At 33.5% G+C, this 17,567-nt stretch overlaps 4 protein-coding genes across 4 annotated transcripts; 2 read left to right on the top strand and 2 right to left on the bottom strand.

The window, feature by feature from the left end:
• The first annotated feature begins 434 nt into the window (after positions 1-434).
• LOC131607477 (B3 domain-containing transcription factor LEC2) lies at positions 435-3,822 on the top strand. Its single transcript, XM_058879481.1, has 6 exons — positions 435-733; positions 840-914; positions 2,766-2,863; positions 2,964-3,010; positions 3,101-3,174; positions 3,577-3,822. Exons 1-6 carry the CDS (start codon positions 455-457, stop codon positions 3,616-3,618), a joined length of 615 nt encoding a protein of 204 aa, XP_058735464.1. The 5' UTR covers positions 435-454; the 3' UTR covers positions 3,619-3,822.
• A 3,748-nt stretch (positions 3,823-7,570) lies between these two features.
• Positions 7,571-10,056, top strand: LOC131602672 (small ribosomal subunit protein uS5c). The gene is made up of 2 exons (XM_058874842.1): positions 7,571-8,324; positions 9,579-10,056. Exons 1-2 carry the CDS (start codon positions 7,678-7,680, stop codon positions 9,826-9,828), a joined length of 897 nt encoding a protein of 298 aa, XP_058730825.1. The 5' UTR covers positions 7,571-7,677; the 3' UTR covers positions 9,829-10,056.
• Positions 10,057-10,287: 231 nt separating this feature from the next.
• On the bottom strand, positions 10,288-12,270 carry LOC131605538 (transcriptional corepressor LEUNIG-like). The gene is made up of 10 exons (XM_058877885.1): positions 12,239-12,270; positions 12,070-12,170; positions 11,886-11,989; positions 11,731-11,809; positions 11,538-11,620; positions 11,336-11,461; positions 11,080-11,232; positions 10,884-10,982; positions 10,568-10,768; positions 10,288-10,434 (listed from the first exon to the last, which is right to left on the bottom strand). Exons 1-10 carry the CDS (start codon positions 12,268-12,270, stop codon positions 10,288-10,290), a joined length of 1,125 nt encoding a protein of 374 aa, XP_058733868.1.
• Positions 12,271-13,340: 1,070 nt separating this feature from the next.
• On the bottom strand, positions 13,341-16,069 carry LOC131607479 (transcriptional corepressor LEUNIG_HOMOLOG-like). The gene is made up of 8 exons (XM_058879482.1): positions 15,454-16,069; positions 15,270-15,370; positions 14,796-15,176; positions 14,545-14,694; positions 14,293-14,445; positions 14,086-14,202; positions 13,803-14,003; positions 13,341-13,732 (listed from the first exon to the last, which is right to left on the bottom strand). The coding sequence occupies exons 3-8, from the start codon at positions 14,799-14,801 to the stop codon at positions 13,580-13,582; spliced, it is 780 nt and encodes a 259-aa protein (XP_058735465.1). The 5' UTR covers positions 14,802-15,176; positions 15,270-15,370; positions 15,454-16,069; the 3' UTR covers positions 13,341-13,579.
• Between the last annotated feature and the right edge of the window lie 1,498 nt (positions 16,070-17,567).

The raw sequence follows: 17,567 nt of genomic DNA on the forward strand, positions 1-17,567 counted from the left end.
TTGTATTCTGATGTTAAAAACTTTTTATCTAGTTGTCACATTTACACCTGATTACATCAATATTAACTCAAATCTTCGCTCTTACACAATCAATACACAAATACGCGACAAACATTGTTGACTATTCATATTTACTTTTCCCTTTATTTGGGTATCTTTCATATGTTTGAATATCAAGTCTTTTCTATCACACATCTTTACCACAATCACTTTAACATCACTCAACAACATAATAAATCTCATCAAACTTTACTAGCTAGCTTCATTTTCGATAATGGACAACATTTTTTCACATCACTTTACCAATCCATCATCATCCAATGCTAGAAACCCAATCTCCTATTCTTTCCCACCCTTAAATGTATTCACTTCACAACAAAACATGGATCCTTCAACTCCATATCTCACACCTAATTATTCAACATTAGATAATATCATAAATGCAAATCTCTCAATGAATCAACCTCATCAAAATTATTCAGTTCCAATAGGGAAAAGTCTCAATCCTTTCATAATTCCAAATATCTATCTAGTTCATGCTCAAAGAGAAGATGATCAAAAGAAGATGGAAACAAGGAGATGCAAAGTTGCCCGAGAACAGAGGAGACAAAAATTACAAAAGATTAGAAGTACCCGTGCTTCTAAGGCCCGTGAAGTTACAATAGAGAAACCCCCAATTTATAGAGGGATCCAAAAAAGAATTCCACATGTTTTTTTCACTTCAGATGGAAAGGTGATTGTAAGATTTAAATACTTTCCCTACATCATACATTATATTTATGTGAAATTTAATACTCTTTTGATCTCTGATATATTTCTAATTATATTTATGAAAATAGCGATTTGAAGAAATTTTAACAAAGAAGTTAAGAAATAGCGATGTTAACAAGCTAGGCCGCATTGTCTTGCCAAAGGTAAGGGTTTCTTTATCAACGGTGATGTTGAATCGATGTTAACTAAATATTTATATAGGTAAAATATAAGTTTTTTATAATTACATGTTTGATTTTATGTGTTCTTTATTGGCATGTTTGTTACAAATTACAAGAAAAATGATTTTGTTATTCAATCATTTAGATATTAAAAACAAATAAAGGTTTTTTTTTGTGTTTTTAACAATAATACCGATAATTTATTTGAATAAATAACCAGTTGTAAAAAATTATTTTAATAAAAAGTTACTCAAAATAAATTTTTATGAAAATATATTTCTATTTAAGTTTTCTTTAGATTCTATTTGCTTAAAATTTGTCAACTAATGAAAAATTTTAAAATTAACTTTGTAGAAAACTATTTTACAGATAATTATTTAGACAGTTCTATATAACTAGTTTTTTTATCACGAAATATAGCAAAGGGAACAAAGAAATCAAGTTTTTTTTTAGTCTAAGTCATAATTATATTATTCCATGGTTTTGCAAAATGATAAAGCAAAAAAATAGTTTTCCTCATAGATTATGATTCAAATGTAGGACTTTTTTTATTTTTTTTTTATTTTTTATATGATGGAATAGTTCACTAACAAGCTCTCAAAATGTATAGTTTATCTTTGTAATAATTTTTTGTTTGCTTCTTCCTACACTAAGGTGGTTGAAGATGGTATATATGAGAATTGGGTTTTGGCATGGTAGGGTCGATGAGAGCCTTAAGAAGAGAATGATTTGGGTATGAGATTTTAGGTTAAGGTGTTTTCTCTTGGTTTTGGAAGAATATCTCACGGTAGAGTTACTTAGTTCTATTGTTGATATAGATAAGTAGGATTAAGGGGATGCCTAATCGTTGTTGTCTGATCCCACATGAGGTTTTTCTATGAAATACGTTTATATTAAGTTTTCTTCTTTATTGGTTGGTGTTGAAAGTATGTCGACTCAAGTGATCTGAGGCTTGGCTAGCGTTTAAAAGAGTTTGGTATCTTCAAAACTGGTGGTTTTTTCTTGGCAGTTATTCAATATAGGTTACCGATCAAGCAAACTCATTTTAGGCGTCAACTCGTGTCAACATATAACGAAGTGGGGTGTGCGGTGTGTTTGTAGAATGTTGAGTTCGTTGATCACTTATTTGTCTAGTGTGAGGTCATCTTGTTGATCTAGTGTCATGTGATTAGTTGGATAAGGATGTCTTTACCTCTCCCACACTCAATTTTAGGGGTTCTCGAATTTTTTCAGGGATTCAGTCAATTGTAAGAAGACTTTTTTAAGTCTGATTTTGGTTTTACATTCATTGGTCTATATTATTTGGAAATTGCATGATAAAATAATTTTTCATGATGAAAGTTTGGTTGTTAATCATTGGGTGAATTCGATAATTAGTTTGATTTGAAAGTCAGTCCAATCTCATGCTTCAACTTCTAACTTTTTTTTATCGACTGTGAGCGCAGTCTGCTCGGGTGCCTACGCTTTTAGAGGTGTGTTGTGTGGCCAACTGCACTCCTATGTTTTATGTAGGTGGTCTTATTTACTTCCCTTCAACTTTCTCTTTCTCATGGTCTGTTACTTTTGTCCCATGACTAGGCTTGTTTTTGCTTGTGTGTTGGCTTCATCTGTAGAAAAATCCCCCCTTTAGCATTTTTTAGCGGATTTTTGTTTGTTGCTTTTGATCACCGCTCGTGCTTTCTTGTTGTACCCAATTTTTTAATCTTTTTTCATATATATATATATATATATATATATATATATATATATATATAAATTCTTATAAAAAATAAGAATCCATTCTAATCATCTTTTGGATTACAAATCGTAAATTTCTTTCCATAATCCAAATAGAGGGAGGCTGAAGAAAAGCTTCCGACGCCAAGCAAAGAAGGGATCGAAGTTGTTTTTAAGGATATACATTATGGGCTTGAATGGAAAGTGAAATTCAAGTAAGTAAATACTACAAATTCATTTATACTTTGCATATTTTTCTTTATTAGATATTTTTTGTCCCTTTCCAAACTCTAATATATGCTGAAAATTCCACAGGTACTGGATTAATGTGAAAACTAAAATGTATGTTCTTGAGAATACAGGTAGGACACCACTTAATATTGCAAATTACAATGGTTTCAGTTTTAATGATTTTGCCTTCATAAATAATTTTTTTTGTTCCAATATGACAGCGAATTTAGTGAAGCATTATGGATTATGTATGGGAGATTATTTAAGCCTTTATGAGGACGAATCTAAAAACTTGGTTAGTACTACTTTTTTTTTACACTATTTAAAAATAGGGTTGATAGACATTTACACCCCTGTAATGTTAGCGAATTTTACTTTTTCCCCCTCCGTTGCCAAAGGCAGGTTTTGGCAACGATTTTTTTGAAAAAACCGTTGCCAAAACCTATTTTTGGCAACGGAGGGGGGAAAAACAAAATTCGCTAACATTATAGGGGTGTAAATACCTATTAACCCTTAAAAATAATATTGTAGTTTGATTTTTGTGACATCATTTTTATTAATTTTATGAAACTTATTTTATAATAAAAATGGAATGAACAAATATGTTGGAATATATGGTGCTATATTCTAGTTCAATTTATAGTAATAAAATGTATTTATTTCATATCTTAATGACTATTTTTATGGGATAATGCAGTATTTGTACACAGAAAAAGGCTTCTGCTCTACCAACACTTGAGCTCTTTCCTCGTGAAGATGCAACCAAGAAAAAAGAACAATCCAGATTGATTAATTGTGGCGAATTATCATCACAAAATAATGAGATCGAATTGGTTGCACCAAACGAAGGAATTACAATTTCGACTATATTGGATCAGAATGTTACAATAGATGATGATGGTGATGGTGATGGTGATGATGATGGTGATCACCAAATAATTTATGAAAGTCTTGCAAATGTTTTTTTGATGCTTATTAAAAGTAGTAATTTTTCACTTTAGTAATGATATTCTTATATGTTATGTTATTTAACTAAATTTGAGCTTAGTCAAATATTGACATTGAAAGCGCTTCTTAAGTATCCTTATCTTGTTTGAGTGTTTTGCGGTTTATCATTTTGTTTATTACTATTACTAATTGAGTCTCTCATGATAAGTTTATTGCACATCTCTTAAAAAATGGTTACTTTTCATGTAAAAAGTGTTTTTAGTGCATATTGTAACACGCTAAAACCCCGACTTTTTATTTATAAAAAATAGACATATAATTTATTATACATAGGTGTTACACATACTCAACATACCTCTTCAACAATGTCATAATAAGAAATATCAGCGGAATTCAAAGATGAATCATACTTTAATTTGTCTCAATAACACAAAATAATTGATTAATTAACTTATCCAAATAGCAACTCAAAATAATGATAAAATGTCCCAGACCTAGTGTTACAGATTAGAGGTTCGACAAAATTAGATAACGCGAAAAAGAATAAATAAATGAAGAAGCCTCAACGCCATCCTTCAGCTCAAGTAACAACTACCCTTCTACCTGATTATTTGTACCCCAAGAGAGTACAAACACCACAAACAAAGCAAATATAAATGAGAATACTCTCAAAATATGTTAGTGGTGCAAAAGATAGTATGCGTAGCATATTCAATCCAATCATTAAACACATAACTCATACACAACAACCATAATCAATTCACAATGCTAATATGTATGCAATGTGACCAACACTTCGACTCCAATGCACGTGCTACCAATTATGCACATCAGAGTTATGTTAATGATTTTGTCCACTCACAAATGGTTCCCCTTCGATTTCAACCCCAAACCATCCAAATCGTAAATAAATCAACATGTATACTTTATACTTAGTTTATTACATCAAATACCCACATATTGATCACTTAGTTCGTCAATTTAACACAATTTCATCAACATGTTCATCATACTCAAAACCCATTAACATGAACAACAACTTCCAAATTTACACATACCAATCATGCATGAAATTCAGTATAAAATTAGAGCACGAATTTCATATCAATTTCTGCAAACAAGATAGTTTTCATACAAACCTCATTCAAAACACACAAAGCTCAACAATGGAGAAAAACATATAAAACGAAGAAGAGGGCAAGGAAGGGTAATAAACCCTTGGTCGAGCGTGATCCTCATAGATGTCAAAAACATGAGTCAATCCATAACCCGACCATTATAAGCACAGGTCAGAACCAATTACACTAAAAGTAATGATAAAATAAAATCATTCACGAAGTAGAATGATGAAACAAAATAATTCAAAGAGATAAATCATGAAACAAAATCATGCACATGAGAATAGGTAAGTAATACTAATCATAAAGTCATAGTAGAATTGTTAATATCCTTAAAGGGTAGCACAAGACCAAAATTCCATCAGTAAAAAAAATATAATAAAAAAGTAATTACAAAAGATCTAGAAGTCAATGCTAGAACCGACAACAGAAACAACTTTATTTAATCAAACAACATAAGTAAAATCAATTTCTGGAGGCCATAAACTTGTCTTCTAACACCTCCTTTTCTTCGCTAAGTTTCTCACAGAGAATCTTCACATCTGGACAAAATTTATTGACTTGACTCAGAGCATTAGCAAAAGAGATCCACATGACTTAAACACCCATGTTAATAAAATCCTCAAGTTCATTATACACGTCCTTTGGTTGATCCTTATAACCTTTTGCCTTCTTAGAACTTGCCTTATTCTCATTGGCTAGTGCGCTTTCGATGTATGTCACCATCATTGTTGTGTTGCTAAGGGATTCTTGGACACCAACTAGAGTTTTTTTAACAATGTAGCTGCCCATACAGTCCGTCCGACATGACAGTTAAGTAAAAGTGAGTCTATGTTGACTTTGAAAATATAGTCGTACTATGGTAAATGACAACTCTCAAGTTACACTTATTTACTTACACCCATTCAAACACCACTTAGAGAGCACTCCGCTCTGAGTAGCCCTAATAACATCACTCAAACCACCACCAGTGATCTAGCAGCGCCGACCAACAATAGGACCTCTCATCTCACGTGAGTCAATCCCTAAAACAACCTAAAAAACCACCATACAAGGCAACTTGCCGCCGTGAGGTAGCCCTCACCCAAAACGTGCAATATACCTACTAAGACCTTTGAGTCTCTTTGCCCTTGCAGGAGGAACACGTACTCACTTGTACTTTTTGGAGAGTGCAATATTTTATTTATAAATCAAAATATTAAATAGAGAGAGATTAAAAACAATATTTTGATATTTTTTGATAATTTGTGTTTGAGATAAAAAGTTGTCTCATGGTTTATTGAAGGACAAAAATTCATGTTTTTGTCATTTTCTTTGTCATATATTTTGTCCAATCCCATAATAAATTTCTACATTAAAAAGAGTAAAAACAATTATCCTATCTAATTCCTATTTTTTAACAAATCAAACACGTTCAAAGACTAAAGAGAAAAAGAAAATTAATAGAAACTAGCGTCTAAACGGGCACTCCCGTGCCCGTTTATCCGCTTTTTAAATGCGCACAGCGTCAAAATACATATGAAGTTTTTTTTTGTAAATTTTATAATATGCACACTCGTGTACTTGTCTGTCCGCTCTGTTTATCATATACATAAAAAATTATAAATCTCTCTCTCTCTCTCTCTCTCTCTCACACACACACACACACACACACACACACATATTTAACGCCATATCCTTACACCCTTTAAAATACACTCTTTAAAATACAGCCAGGTTTCTTGCGGTTTTCCTGCAAAATTTCCTGCGAATTTGGATTTAAAGGACTAAAACGAACGCGAAAGTGAAATATAGGAACTCAGATAAAATAAAGTTACAAAGACAACAATCAAAAGTGCATTTAAACCAAATAAAAATTATAAGAGCAAAACCAACTCATTTCATAAATTTAAATCATAAAATTATCGATTTTTTTTACTTAATCATCAATATACTTAAGCCTAAAGCATATGCATTAAAAAAATTTAAATACACAAAAAAAATGAGTAATGCATTTGGAAAAAATATGTCTACAAATGTGATTTAAATTTAATTTTTTTAGTTATTTATATAAAAAATGGAGGGTAAAATAGACTTAAAAAAAGGCCAGCTCAAAATGACTTATATATTTCAAATGTGTTAAAAAAACTGCAACAGTAAATTGTGTCATATCCTAACCGTTCAAAAAACTTCTCCTATATACTTTGCAGTTTTTTTTTAATTTATAATTTTTTTAAAAAAAATTAAGAGAAAAATAAGGAAAATAAAGTAGGTAGTTAAGAGTAGGATTGGAACAATAGTAGGCCAGCCCAAATTCTTGTATCCCTTTATATATTGTTATATAAATGATTCAAAGTGGTCTCATCTGTATATATTTTTTAAAATAAAAAAATGAAGATTATAATAAAATGAATAAAATAAGGATTTGAATCCTCTCCAATTTTTAACACCTCCAGCCCATTCTACTTTAAATCTAGCCTTCAAATTAATCCAACAATGAAAAGAAAAAAAACATTATTCAATCCAATCATTAGATTTAATCCAATGGTCACAAATTGCATAGGAGAGATGAGCAGCCGGGACAGAGCACCAGAGGATCTAGTTCCGTAATACATCCTATCTAAAACCAAAAACCTTATCTCTGCTTAGTTTTTGCATCCTTTTATCTATCTTTTCATTTCATGTCATCAACAACCGCTCAACAACACTTCCTCTCATAGTGAGGAATCGTCTTCCTCTCTTCAATTCAATCAATGGCTTCTGCACATTCTTCAGCTCTCAGTTCTCTCTCTTCTCTCTCTATCCGTTCCTCTTCCTCCTCCTCTTGTTTCTCTCTCCTCCCCACAACCAACAAACTCACATTCCCTCTCCTCACCAAAACCACCTCTCTCTCCTTCACCGCCAAATCCACCTCCTTCGACGACAATGCACCCGTCCCCGAAGAAATTCTTCCGTTCAACCCACCCGAAGTCCCGGAAGGCTTCATCGACCAGCCTTCCGTAGACGACGGACCAGTCGAAGAGGAAGACGAAATTGCTGCTGCGTATGAAGAAATCTACGGCGCGGCGTACAGTGGGGTTAGTGTGCTTGGAAATGATATATATGTGATGGATTCGAAGACGAGGAAGGCGACTGGGTATGGTTCTAGAAGGAAGAGAGAGAGGTTTAGAGATGGGTTGGAAGAGAGAGTTGTGCAAGTGAGAAGGGTTACGAAGGTTGTTAAAGGAGGGAAACAAATGAGGTTTAGGGCTATTATTATTGTTGGGGATAAGAAAGGACAAGTTGGTGTTGGTGTTGGGAAGGCTAAGGAAGTTGTTTCTGCTGTTCAGAAAGCTTCTATTAATGCTAGGAGGAATCTTGTTAAAGTTCCTATGACTAAGTACTCTACTTTTCCTCATAGGTAACCATTTCTTCAATCTCAATTTTGTTTTTATTGTTTTTCATTGTACAGATCTCGAGATTAACAATTTGAATAGAAGTATGGTTCTCGATATAACATTGTGGCAAAATTGATTCATGTAGTCGATTCCACTTAGTGAGATAAGACTTGGTTGTTGTTGTATAGCTCGTTTAAAATGAGATTAATTTAGAGAATTATAATTTGATTTGAAATGGGAAACTTATTGAACACATTAAGTTGATCTGGGTAGAGTTGAATTCTTGATGTAAGGTTTTGAATGTGAACCTTATGGATGAAAAATTGGGTTTTCGGTTTGATTTTGTTGGTAGAGATTAGTCATTTGGAAATTCGGGGAGTATGTTGCGCATATAGTGTTATTGTTGAAAGGAAAGGGAAGACTTATTGTGAAAGAGAAACCTTTGAAGATAATTCTTTCTCCAATTCACATTGGATCAGTAAAATTGTTCTTGTTTGTTGCCTGTTTCTGTCAAGTGTTCATTTTTCTTTTAGGGGTTCTTGACATTCTTCCCGGAATTTGGGCGTGACCTTGTGTTGTCTGGATATCTGTGTATATAGAAATTATTGGGTACATAATGTCAAATTCAGGAAATCAATTCACAATATAATGAGCCATTCTTGAGGCTTGATCTAAATTATCATGATTACTTATTGTACTTGAACATAGAGGTGCAACAAAGTAAGAGCTAATTCTTCTTGAACATTATGGAAGCTAAACCTGTTTGATTAGGTTCTCTGTCTCTCAGTGTTGTCAAATTCCTATCACGGTATGGTATGGTGGGTTTTATGTTAGGTGCCATTGGGCAGCAGCACCTATTGTATCACCGTGTTTCTTCTATATGCTGCAATGCCTTATTTATATGATATTTTTTTGGCTGTCCGCCATAAAAATAGGGTGTTGTTGTGGCCTGTAGCAGAAGCTACTTTATGGATGATTATGTTGCCTGTAATGATATGTTTGACATGTCCTGCCTATTAACTTTGTAAAATATTGAAAACGAATATGAAATCGGTTGAATTCTGGACATGTAGTTCCTATTAGCATCATAAGATTTTGCAGTCCTTCACTTCAATATTTTACAGTCATATCAATAACTTCAATTGAATCCCTCGTATTCTAAGATGCTAGCAGCATTATAGCATATTAGTTAGATATGAATTTTGAGTTGCAAGTTCTTAATTGCTCTCATTTTAGATATGCTTCTAATAATTTTATGTTGTCTAATGTTTTTCCAGAGCAGACGGAGATTATGGAGCAGCAAAGGTGATGCTTAGACCCGCTTCTCCTGGTACAGGAGTTATTGCTGGTGGATCTGTGAGAATTGTTCTTGAAATGGCAGGCGTTGAGAATGCTTTGGGGAAACAACTAGGAAGTGACAATGCACTCAACAATGCCAGAGCAACTGTAGCTGCAGTGCAGAAAATGAGGCAGTACAGTCAGGTCTCCGAAGAGCGTGGTGTTCCAATGGAAGAGTTATGGAAGTAAATGAAATTTGTGAAGCCAATGTAATTTCCAATGGAAGAGTTATGGAAGTAAATGAAATTTGTGAAGCCAATGTAATTTTCATTCGTCAATCATTTTCATGTAGAACTGGTGTTAGCACCTCAGAAAGTGTTCCAACTTTTTTTTGAAAGTTTCTTGGAAAGTAAACAACTCTTCAAATGCTGTTTGTTCAATCTGAATTACATTATTCATTTGCTTGTTTGATCTTTATCTATGATTCTCCAATTTATATAATACAAAGTCATGAAAATTTACATAAAGAAACAAAGACTAGGAGTTTCAAACATTACATATCTACAGTATATGGTGGCCTCAGTCTGCTGCAAAATATAACAGTTCTTTCACTATATGACTGCATTTGCAGTGATTATCTAACAATTCCCTAAAAACTTAAGCAGGGAAGAAAATTTACACCAAGGAACAAAGACATTAATCGGAACTTCATTTCCATATTTTCACAGTACGATCACTGCTACACGAAGCAATGAATTGATTTTGTGCACAAGCTGCTAGTCCAGTAACTGTGGCCTTAGTATGGGTAGGAATATGATACACTTGCTCAGTCTCAGTAATCCACAGTTCAATGTTCTGCAATTTATGAAATAACTTTTATCTCAGATAAGAATACTTGAAACAGAAAAGTTTTTCATATTCAAAGGAATAAACATATGAAACAGAAGACTACAATCAATAAAACAGCAAAACATGACACTTTAATTACCTGAAATGCACCAATAACTAGTACATTAGGGTATCTAGGATGAAATATGATGGATTGAAACCTCTTCCCATTTGCTTTATACTCATGAAGGTATTGTCCGCGCCCTGCAATCGACCAGACACGTGCGCAATCTTCAGTAACAGAAGCAATCCTTTGCCCCTGTGTGTCCCAACATATCGAACGAATTTCTTTGCTGTGTCCCTTATAGAGATTATTAATATTTAGTCAGCCATACATGCTATGAGACACAGTTACACACAATTCACATTTCAATCAACTATTTATAAGTGAACCTCACTTGAAAAAGGTTTTGAACCTTCCAAGTCTGAATATCAAGTATGGTGATGACATTTCCATTAGCAACTGCCAAAAACTTCCCAAATACAGGTTGAAATCGTATTTTCTGCCCACCCGCCTGAAACTCATTCATCATTACGTCATTATCAGTGAAATTATTCATGAAACAGTTTCGAATTAGCTTACAAATCTTCATATGATTACGACTTACTCACCATAAAGTTTTTCAGCCTAATACACTTAACAAGATCCCATACTTCAATCACATCAAAGCTATCAGATGAGCAAAGAAGTGCTTCATTTGGATGGAAATCCAATGACTTCACCACACCCTTATGTCCAACAAGATCAAACAACGCGGTTCGAGGCTATATAACAGAATGAAAGCTCGTGTTACGCAATTAGAGGAAGTAAACAAACATGAAATGAAAAGAAAGAGACTCTCACTCTGTTTGAATCCCATAGTTTTACTGTTTTATCAGGAGAAGAAGTTGCAAATATAGTTGTTCTTGGTTGAAATCTAACTTCTGTGATAGGAGCTAAATGTGACTCTGATGTATTAATAAATTCACAAGTATCCATGTAGCAAATGAAAGCCTGTACTTAATTACAAAACATAATTTAAGCATTATATTATATAGAATTGGAAAATTGATGAAATTGATAATTTCACCTTCTTTTCAAACCCACCACTCGCCAAAACCTTTCCGTCTGACGAAAAATCGCAGGACGAAAGCGAGTTCATGCTCTTAAAATCTTGTATTAGAAATTAAAACAAACATAATTAGTTTCATCAATATAATTTCAAACTCTTCTCAAATACAAGATCAAACACAGTAAAGAATATGTAGAGAATAGAATTTTACTTCCAATGAGTTGCATAGAATATCCATCTCGATATATTTGCGAGGCAGTAGTGTCCCTTTTAGAACCAACATTTTGTACCTGAATTTCGATTAATTAAACTATGATGAATCAGAATCAAAACCAATGAGCATTTTGTTTAGGCATAATCTATCACCTTATTGGAGGGTGGTGGTGGCATTTTTAGTCTAGGGTTATACAAGTCATCATGGAGTGATTTCCAAAAGTCATGCAAGAAGCCATGTCGATTTTGATTAATTTCTGAAAACACAGTTAAAATCAGCCACAGAATTGAAACATAACAAGAAAGAAAGATTTATAATAGATACAAGAAGACATACCAATGGGGGGTTTTGAAGAAACTTGGCCTTCCATTCGGAAAACTTCAGCAGTGTAATGCAATCCACGTTTCTTGAGGTAATCATACATATACATTCGGAAACTAAACAAATCAAAAACAGTTAAAGAAGAAAAAAAAGAAAGAATAATATGTAGAAATATTGTACTTACATATGATCTTCATTAGAACGGATTGGATTCATGATGAAAATGAAGAATAGAGAGCATGCAGTGTCATGCAAAACAAGAATTGAGAAATGTTTTGTTAATTATTGTTTGTGATAAACTAGGTTTGGGGTGTGTTAATTGTGACTTGTGTGATTATTGACTAACTAATTACTACACTCTTCAAGTGTTATTTCATATTATTCTGCCACATACCACTATAACTTAGCAACTAATTTTGACAGCGTGTCATTTTTTATTTACTTTTTCTTTTCATGATTTAATATAAATTAATTATCATTTAATATATAGTAATTAGTATATCAATTGTGTGGAAAATATGAATTACTATGTAATCATGAATGGTACTAAGTAATGTGATTTTATCTACGTATTTATTTATTTTTTGATTTGGAAGTCTCTTATATGCATTTAGGCCGGATTACTTTAAAGATGGACATAATTGTAACAGTAACACCTCCATGATTCCTAATAAATAGCACTTGATTTGTTGACCCACCACTAACATTAAGACAAGAATTGAGTTGACCCACCACTAACATTAAGACAAGTATCAATTCTTGCAATTCCTTAAATTAAACCTTCCTACCATTTAGCATTACTTTTTTACTAAGCACTATCGCAGCTTAAAAAAAATTTGATATCTAATCCTAAGTTGATCAAACTCATAATTAAAGATATAGAAAAATAACATAAGAACTAAACATGCCATAAAACAAATCACATTCAAAAGATAACTAACTCATTGAACTTCACATTATACAACACAGGAGTATCACCTCGTGGTAAGATTAGGAATAGTTAAAGATAGAAAATTCAGATTACACATTTCTAAACAAAAGTTATGAAAATGTTAAACCAGAATAATCACAATAATCTCTAACAATCTTTCAATTGCAAGTGACATTTGTCATTTGGTACTCTGGTGTCACGAATCTGAATCTACTCGGACAGGTATGTGTGCTCAGCTACATTACATAACAAACTATTCTAATTCAAATAAAATACTGCTAATCATCCAATTTATAATACTAAATTCAAAAATACTAAATCCAACTATTTAAAACAAAACTTAGATAACTCACGTAAATGGATTTATTACTAACCATCAAATATGGACCATTATGTTGCTCTTTCAATCTAATAATAACAACAAAAGTGGTTTATCTTTATACATAAAAGTGTAAACCAAAATTACCAAAAAAAAATTCACTTTGCGACTAGCTACAATTTGTCCATATACACAGATTATCCAACAATTCCTAAAAACTGAAGCAGAGGAGGAATTTACACCAAAGAACAGAGACAATAACTAGAACTAAAACATCATTTCCATATATTCACCATAGAATTAGATTGATTGCTAACTGATGCAATGCATTCACTTTGCGCCGTAGTAGCTGCTAGTCCATTAATTGATAGAGAAGGGCCACGTGCAATACATATTTTCGCTTTTTCAAGAATCAAAACTTCCAAGCTCTGAAATAAACTGTCCACAGATTATTTTCTATTTATGCAATAACCAATGGAATAGAAGAGATGAGTTTACCATAAAGCCACCAACAACTAAGACGTCATTGTATCGAGGATGGAATATGACAGATTGAAACCTCCCGTGGCTTAAACGATAGTTATAAAGGCATTGTCCATTCTTAAGCACCGACCAGACACGTACACCATCGTCGCTGACAGAAGCAATCATGCTTCCAGTGACATCCCAACATATGGAATAAACGTCGTTGTCATGTCCCTAATAGGGAATGAGATTCAGGCTCATGGTGCAGTAATACAAGTGTAATGATACACAACTTATATATGATATGTAAGCTCACCATAAGATGGTAAAGAAACTTATAACTACTAGAATCAAGTATGGCAATAACATTTCGATTGGCAACAGCCAAAAGACTCCCAGATCCAGGCTGAAATCTCACTTTGCTTCCACCTACCTGAAATTTACAGTATACAATTCATTGTACTCATGTGACATGTGAGCGGTTATTCAGTTTTGAATACTACAAGACGAGTGTAAGACTCACCTCATGGGTGCCAAAAAGGACTTGCTGATTGACATCCCATACTTTAATTACATCCTCGGCATCGGATGAGCAAAGAAATCTGCCTGATGGGTGGAAGTCCAGTGATCTTACCCTCCAATTATGACCAACAAAATCGGACAACGCTGTCTTAGGCTATACACATGAAAACATAATGAATTAATTCCTAAGTTACAAAGAAAGGACTAATGCAAAAGAATGAATAGATGGGAATATGAAATGAAAGAGGTTCACTTTGTTTGCATCCCATAGCTTTACTGTCGTATCAGCTGAAGCTGTTGCAAATATATTAGTTCCTGGTTGAAATCTAACATCTAAGATGGTAGATGAATGTGACTCGACTGAAGCAACAGAATGACGAGTTCCCACGAAGCAAATGAAAGGCTATATAAACCACAACATAAAGATAAATACAATGAGCAAACGCATAGAGGGAGCGACCATAAAGAGAAAGAACTAGAAAATTAATCGCATTGGTTACTTACCTTCATCCCATTCCCACCACTTGCTACGATATTTCCATCCGATGAAATATCGCAGGACAAAAGTGTCTGACCGCTTTCAAAACCTTGAGTTACAAATTAAAGAAAACACCGAATCAACTAAAGAACAAAAATTGTGATCTCAATTTCATAAACAAATTCACCACTAGCAATATGCAATTCATAAAAATTTGCCTTCAAGGTGTCTAATACAATATTTTTCCCGAAGTATCCGAGGGATAGTGTTGATTGCTGCAGCATCATCCATGGCCTTCTCTTGTGCTAGAGCCCGGTCCACCCATTGCTTATATGGGGGTTTATCAAATACTGACAACAATGAACTCCAGAGGTTGTACAAGTATCCATGTGGTGGTCGTTCCATTGCTGAAAACAAAGTTAATATGTAGTAATGCAGGAATATTCTTGGGCAAAATGAATAAAGAAAGTAACACACGAATTATTGTAAATTATCCATACTATTGGGTATTTCTTCATTGAGTCGAGTTTCTCTTTGGAGAGCTTCAGCAAGGTTTAGCAAATTTCTCTTCTTGAAGTAATCATATATAGTCATTTGTAAGCTACGCAGAAGAACACACGTATAAGAATAAAAAGGAAAGAAAGCATTGCAAGAAAATGAAAGAACGTGCTGTATTATACTCACAGTTCTTCGTTGGGAAGTTTCCGGTCCATGATGAAGAAAATTGCAGTTAGACGAAGAAGAGTAATGAAGATGAAGAAACGAGTGGGAAACAAGTGTATGGAACGACAATGAAGTAAGGTAGAATTTATAGTGAACATGCAGACTCGTGCAAAACAAGAAAATTTTCGATTTTGCGTTGTGATTAGTGAACCGAACCGGACCGGACGGACCGGTTGCTTAACCGTGAACCGGATATATGTTGGTTTGATCCTCTGAACCGGATTTCTGCGAACAAATTCGATCGGTGATTGGTTACTCTCGCCGTCAGCAGATTGTGCGGCACCCACCGCCGGCCGGTTCTGCACGCGATGATGGCCATGTGCTTCTCTGGTAACGTCGCCGTGAGGTGGATTCCTTTTCTGCTGCTGCGAACAGAGGTACGATAAAGTCTCCCCCGCGTAATTTCCCCTTCCGTTACTCTCTCGTGGCGGGAAACCCTTTTTTGGTTTTGCGCTCTTTCGGATGCGGGCTGTGTGTGTGTTAATTCTTTTTAGATTGTTTCTTAAATTTTTTGATTGTATGAACTTGTTTTTTTTAGTGAAAGGTAGGATTGTATAATCTTTTAGATGTTTTTTTTTTATGAGTGGATTTCAAACCTTGGCAACAAAAATGAGATTTTTTTAAATCATAAAGGATATTAATGTTTCGATCGATGATATCCTATATTTTTTTAATCAATCGAATAAACTAATAGAAAGAAATTTATGGACTCAAACGAAACTGTTAATTTTAATGAATCTGAATTTACAACAAAGATTAAAGCGAAAGATTTACAGCTAAGGGAAGAAATCTCTTCAAAGAAAAAGAATAAGAATAAAAGTATGACATTTGCGAGTTTATAGTAAGTATCCACAATGTTATATTTATTGTAAACCTGTTTTCAGTCTATTGGAGTGGATTTGTACATCATCACTAAGAATAAAAGTGAAGCGCTTCACATGTTTAAGCTTTATGTGAATTTAATTGAAATTCAATTTAGTAAGATGGTTGCGAGACTTCGTAGTGATGGGGGAATTGAATATGATTCTAGTTTATTTATTAAATTTTATAAACAACGTGGAATTGTACATGAAACGACGACACCATACTCTCATGAAATGAATGGTAAAGCTGAAAGAACGAAAGAATATAATTTTTACTGAAGTTGTTGCAATTATGATAAATTTGGGTGTTGTTCCTCACTAGTTGGGGAAATTTGTTGATTGTTTGCTATGTGTTGAATAAAGTTCCCAGGTCAAAATGTAAGATCTCTCATAAGATATTAAGGAAAAGACAACCAAACTTGTCTTCTTTTAGAACTTAGGGATGTCTGGCTTATGTCAGAATTCCACATTCGAAGCGAGTCAAACTCGCTAGTAGAGCCTATGAATGTGTATTCATTGGGTATGCAGCAAACATTAAGGCATATAAGTTTTATGATCTAAATGCTAAAGTGATCATAAAATCAAATGAGTTGAATTCTATGAAGACAATTTCCCTTTCAAATTGAGAAATAGTGGGAGCACTGAATCTACATTCTTGTGATAAGAAGCACTGGAAGCAACAATGAAGTAAAAACAAAACTTCGACGAAGTATACGAGTAAGAGTTTCTAAAGACTATGGGCCCAATATAGTAGAAGAAGATCCAACAAATATTCAAGAAGCCTTGTCATCTATGGATGCAGATTTGTGGCAAGAAGCTATTAACGATGAGATAAAGTCTCTAAAATGTAGCATGACCTGAAACTTAGTAAACTTACCTCCTGGTCGCAAACCAATCAGTTGTAAATGAGTTTTAAAAAAGAAACTAAAACTTGATGGAACAGTTGATAAGTACAAGGCTCGTCTTGTAGCGAAAGGTTTTAGGCAAAGAGAAAATATAAATTTCGTAGATACCTTTTCACCAGTCACTCGAATTACATCCATTAGGGGTACTAAATTCAATTTCTGATATTTATAATTTAATTGTACATCAAATGGATGTTAAACATCTTTTTTAAACGGGGACTTAGAAGAAGAAATCTATATGGAGCAATCGGAAGAGTTTGTGATTCATGGACAAGAAAACAAGGTTTGTAAGTTAGATAAGTCTTTG

This window comes from Vicia villosa, linkage group LG5, assembly GCF_029867415.1.
Source record: "Vicia villosa cultivar HV-30 ecotype Madison, WI linkage group LG5, Vvil1.0, whole genome shotgun sequence".
NCBI classification, from domain to species: Eukaryota; Viridiplantae; Streptophyta; class Magnoliopsida; order Fabales; family Fabaceae; genus Vicia; species Vicia villosa.

Coding starts and splice junctions, on each gene's coding strand:
- LOC131607477 (XM_058879481.1), top strand. CDS start 455: ATGAATCAACCTCATCAAAATTATTCAGTTCCAATAGGGAAAAGTCTC. Junction 3,011..3,100: donor GTATGTTCTTGAGAATACAG/GTAGGACACCAC, acceptor CCAATATGACAG/CGAATTTAGTGAAGCATTAT. Junction 3,175..3,576: donor AGGACGAATCTAAAAACTTG/GTTAGTACTACT, acceptor GGGATAATGCAG/TATTTGTACACAGAAAAAGG.
- LOC131602672 (XM_058874842.1), top strand. CDS start 7,678: ATGGCTTCTGCACATTCTTCAGCTCTCAGTTCTCTCTCTTCTCTCTCT. Junction 8,325..9,578: donor TACTCTACTTTTCCTCATAG/GTAACCATTTCT, acceptor ATGTTTTTCCAG/AGCAGACGGAGATTATGGAG.
- LOC131607479 (XM_058879482.1), bottom strand. Junction 14,446..14,544: donor AGCTATGGGATGCAAACAAA/GTGAACCTCTTT, acceptor TCATGTGTATAG/CCTAAGACAGCGTTGTCCGA. Junction 13,733..13,802: donor TAGTTGTTGGTGGCTTTATG/GTAAACTCATCT, acceptor AGTTTATTTCAG/AGCTTGGAAGTTTTGATTCT.
- LOC131605538 (XM_058877885.1), bottom strand. CDS start 12,270: ATGAATCCAATCCGTTCTAATGAAGATCATAT. Junction 11,233..11,335: donor CTTCTTCTCCTGATAAAACA/GTAAAACTATGG, acceptor TCTGTTATATAG/CCTCGAACCGCGTTGTTTGA. Junction 10,435..10,567: donor TAGTTATTGGTGCATTTCAG/GTAATTAAAGTG, acceptor CATAAATTGCAG/AACATTGAACTGTGGATTAC.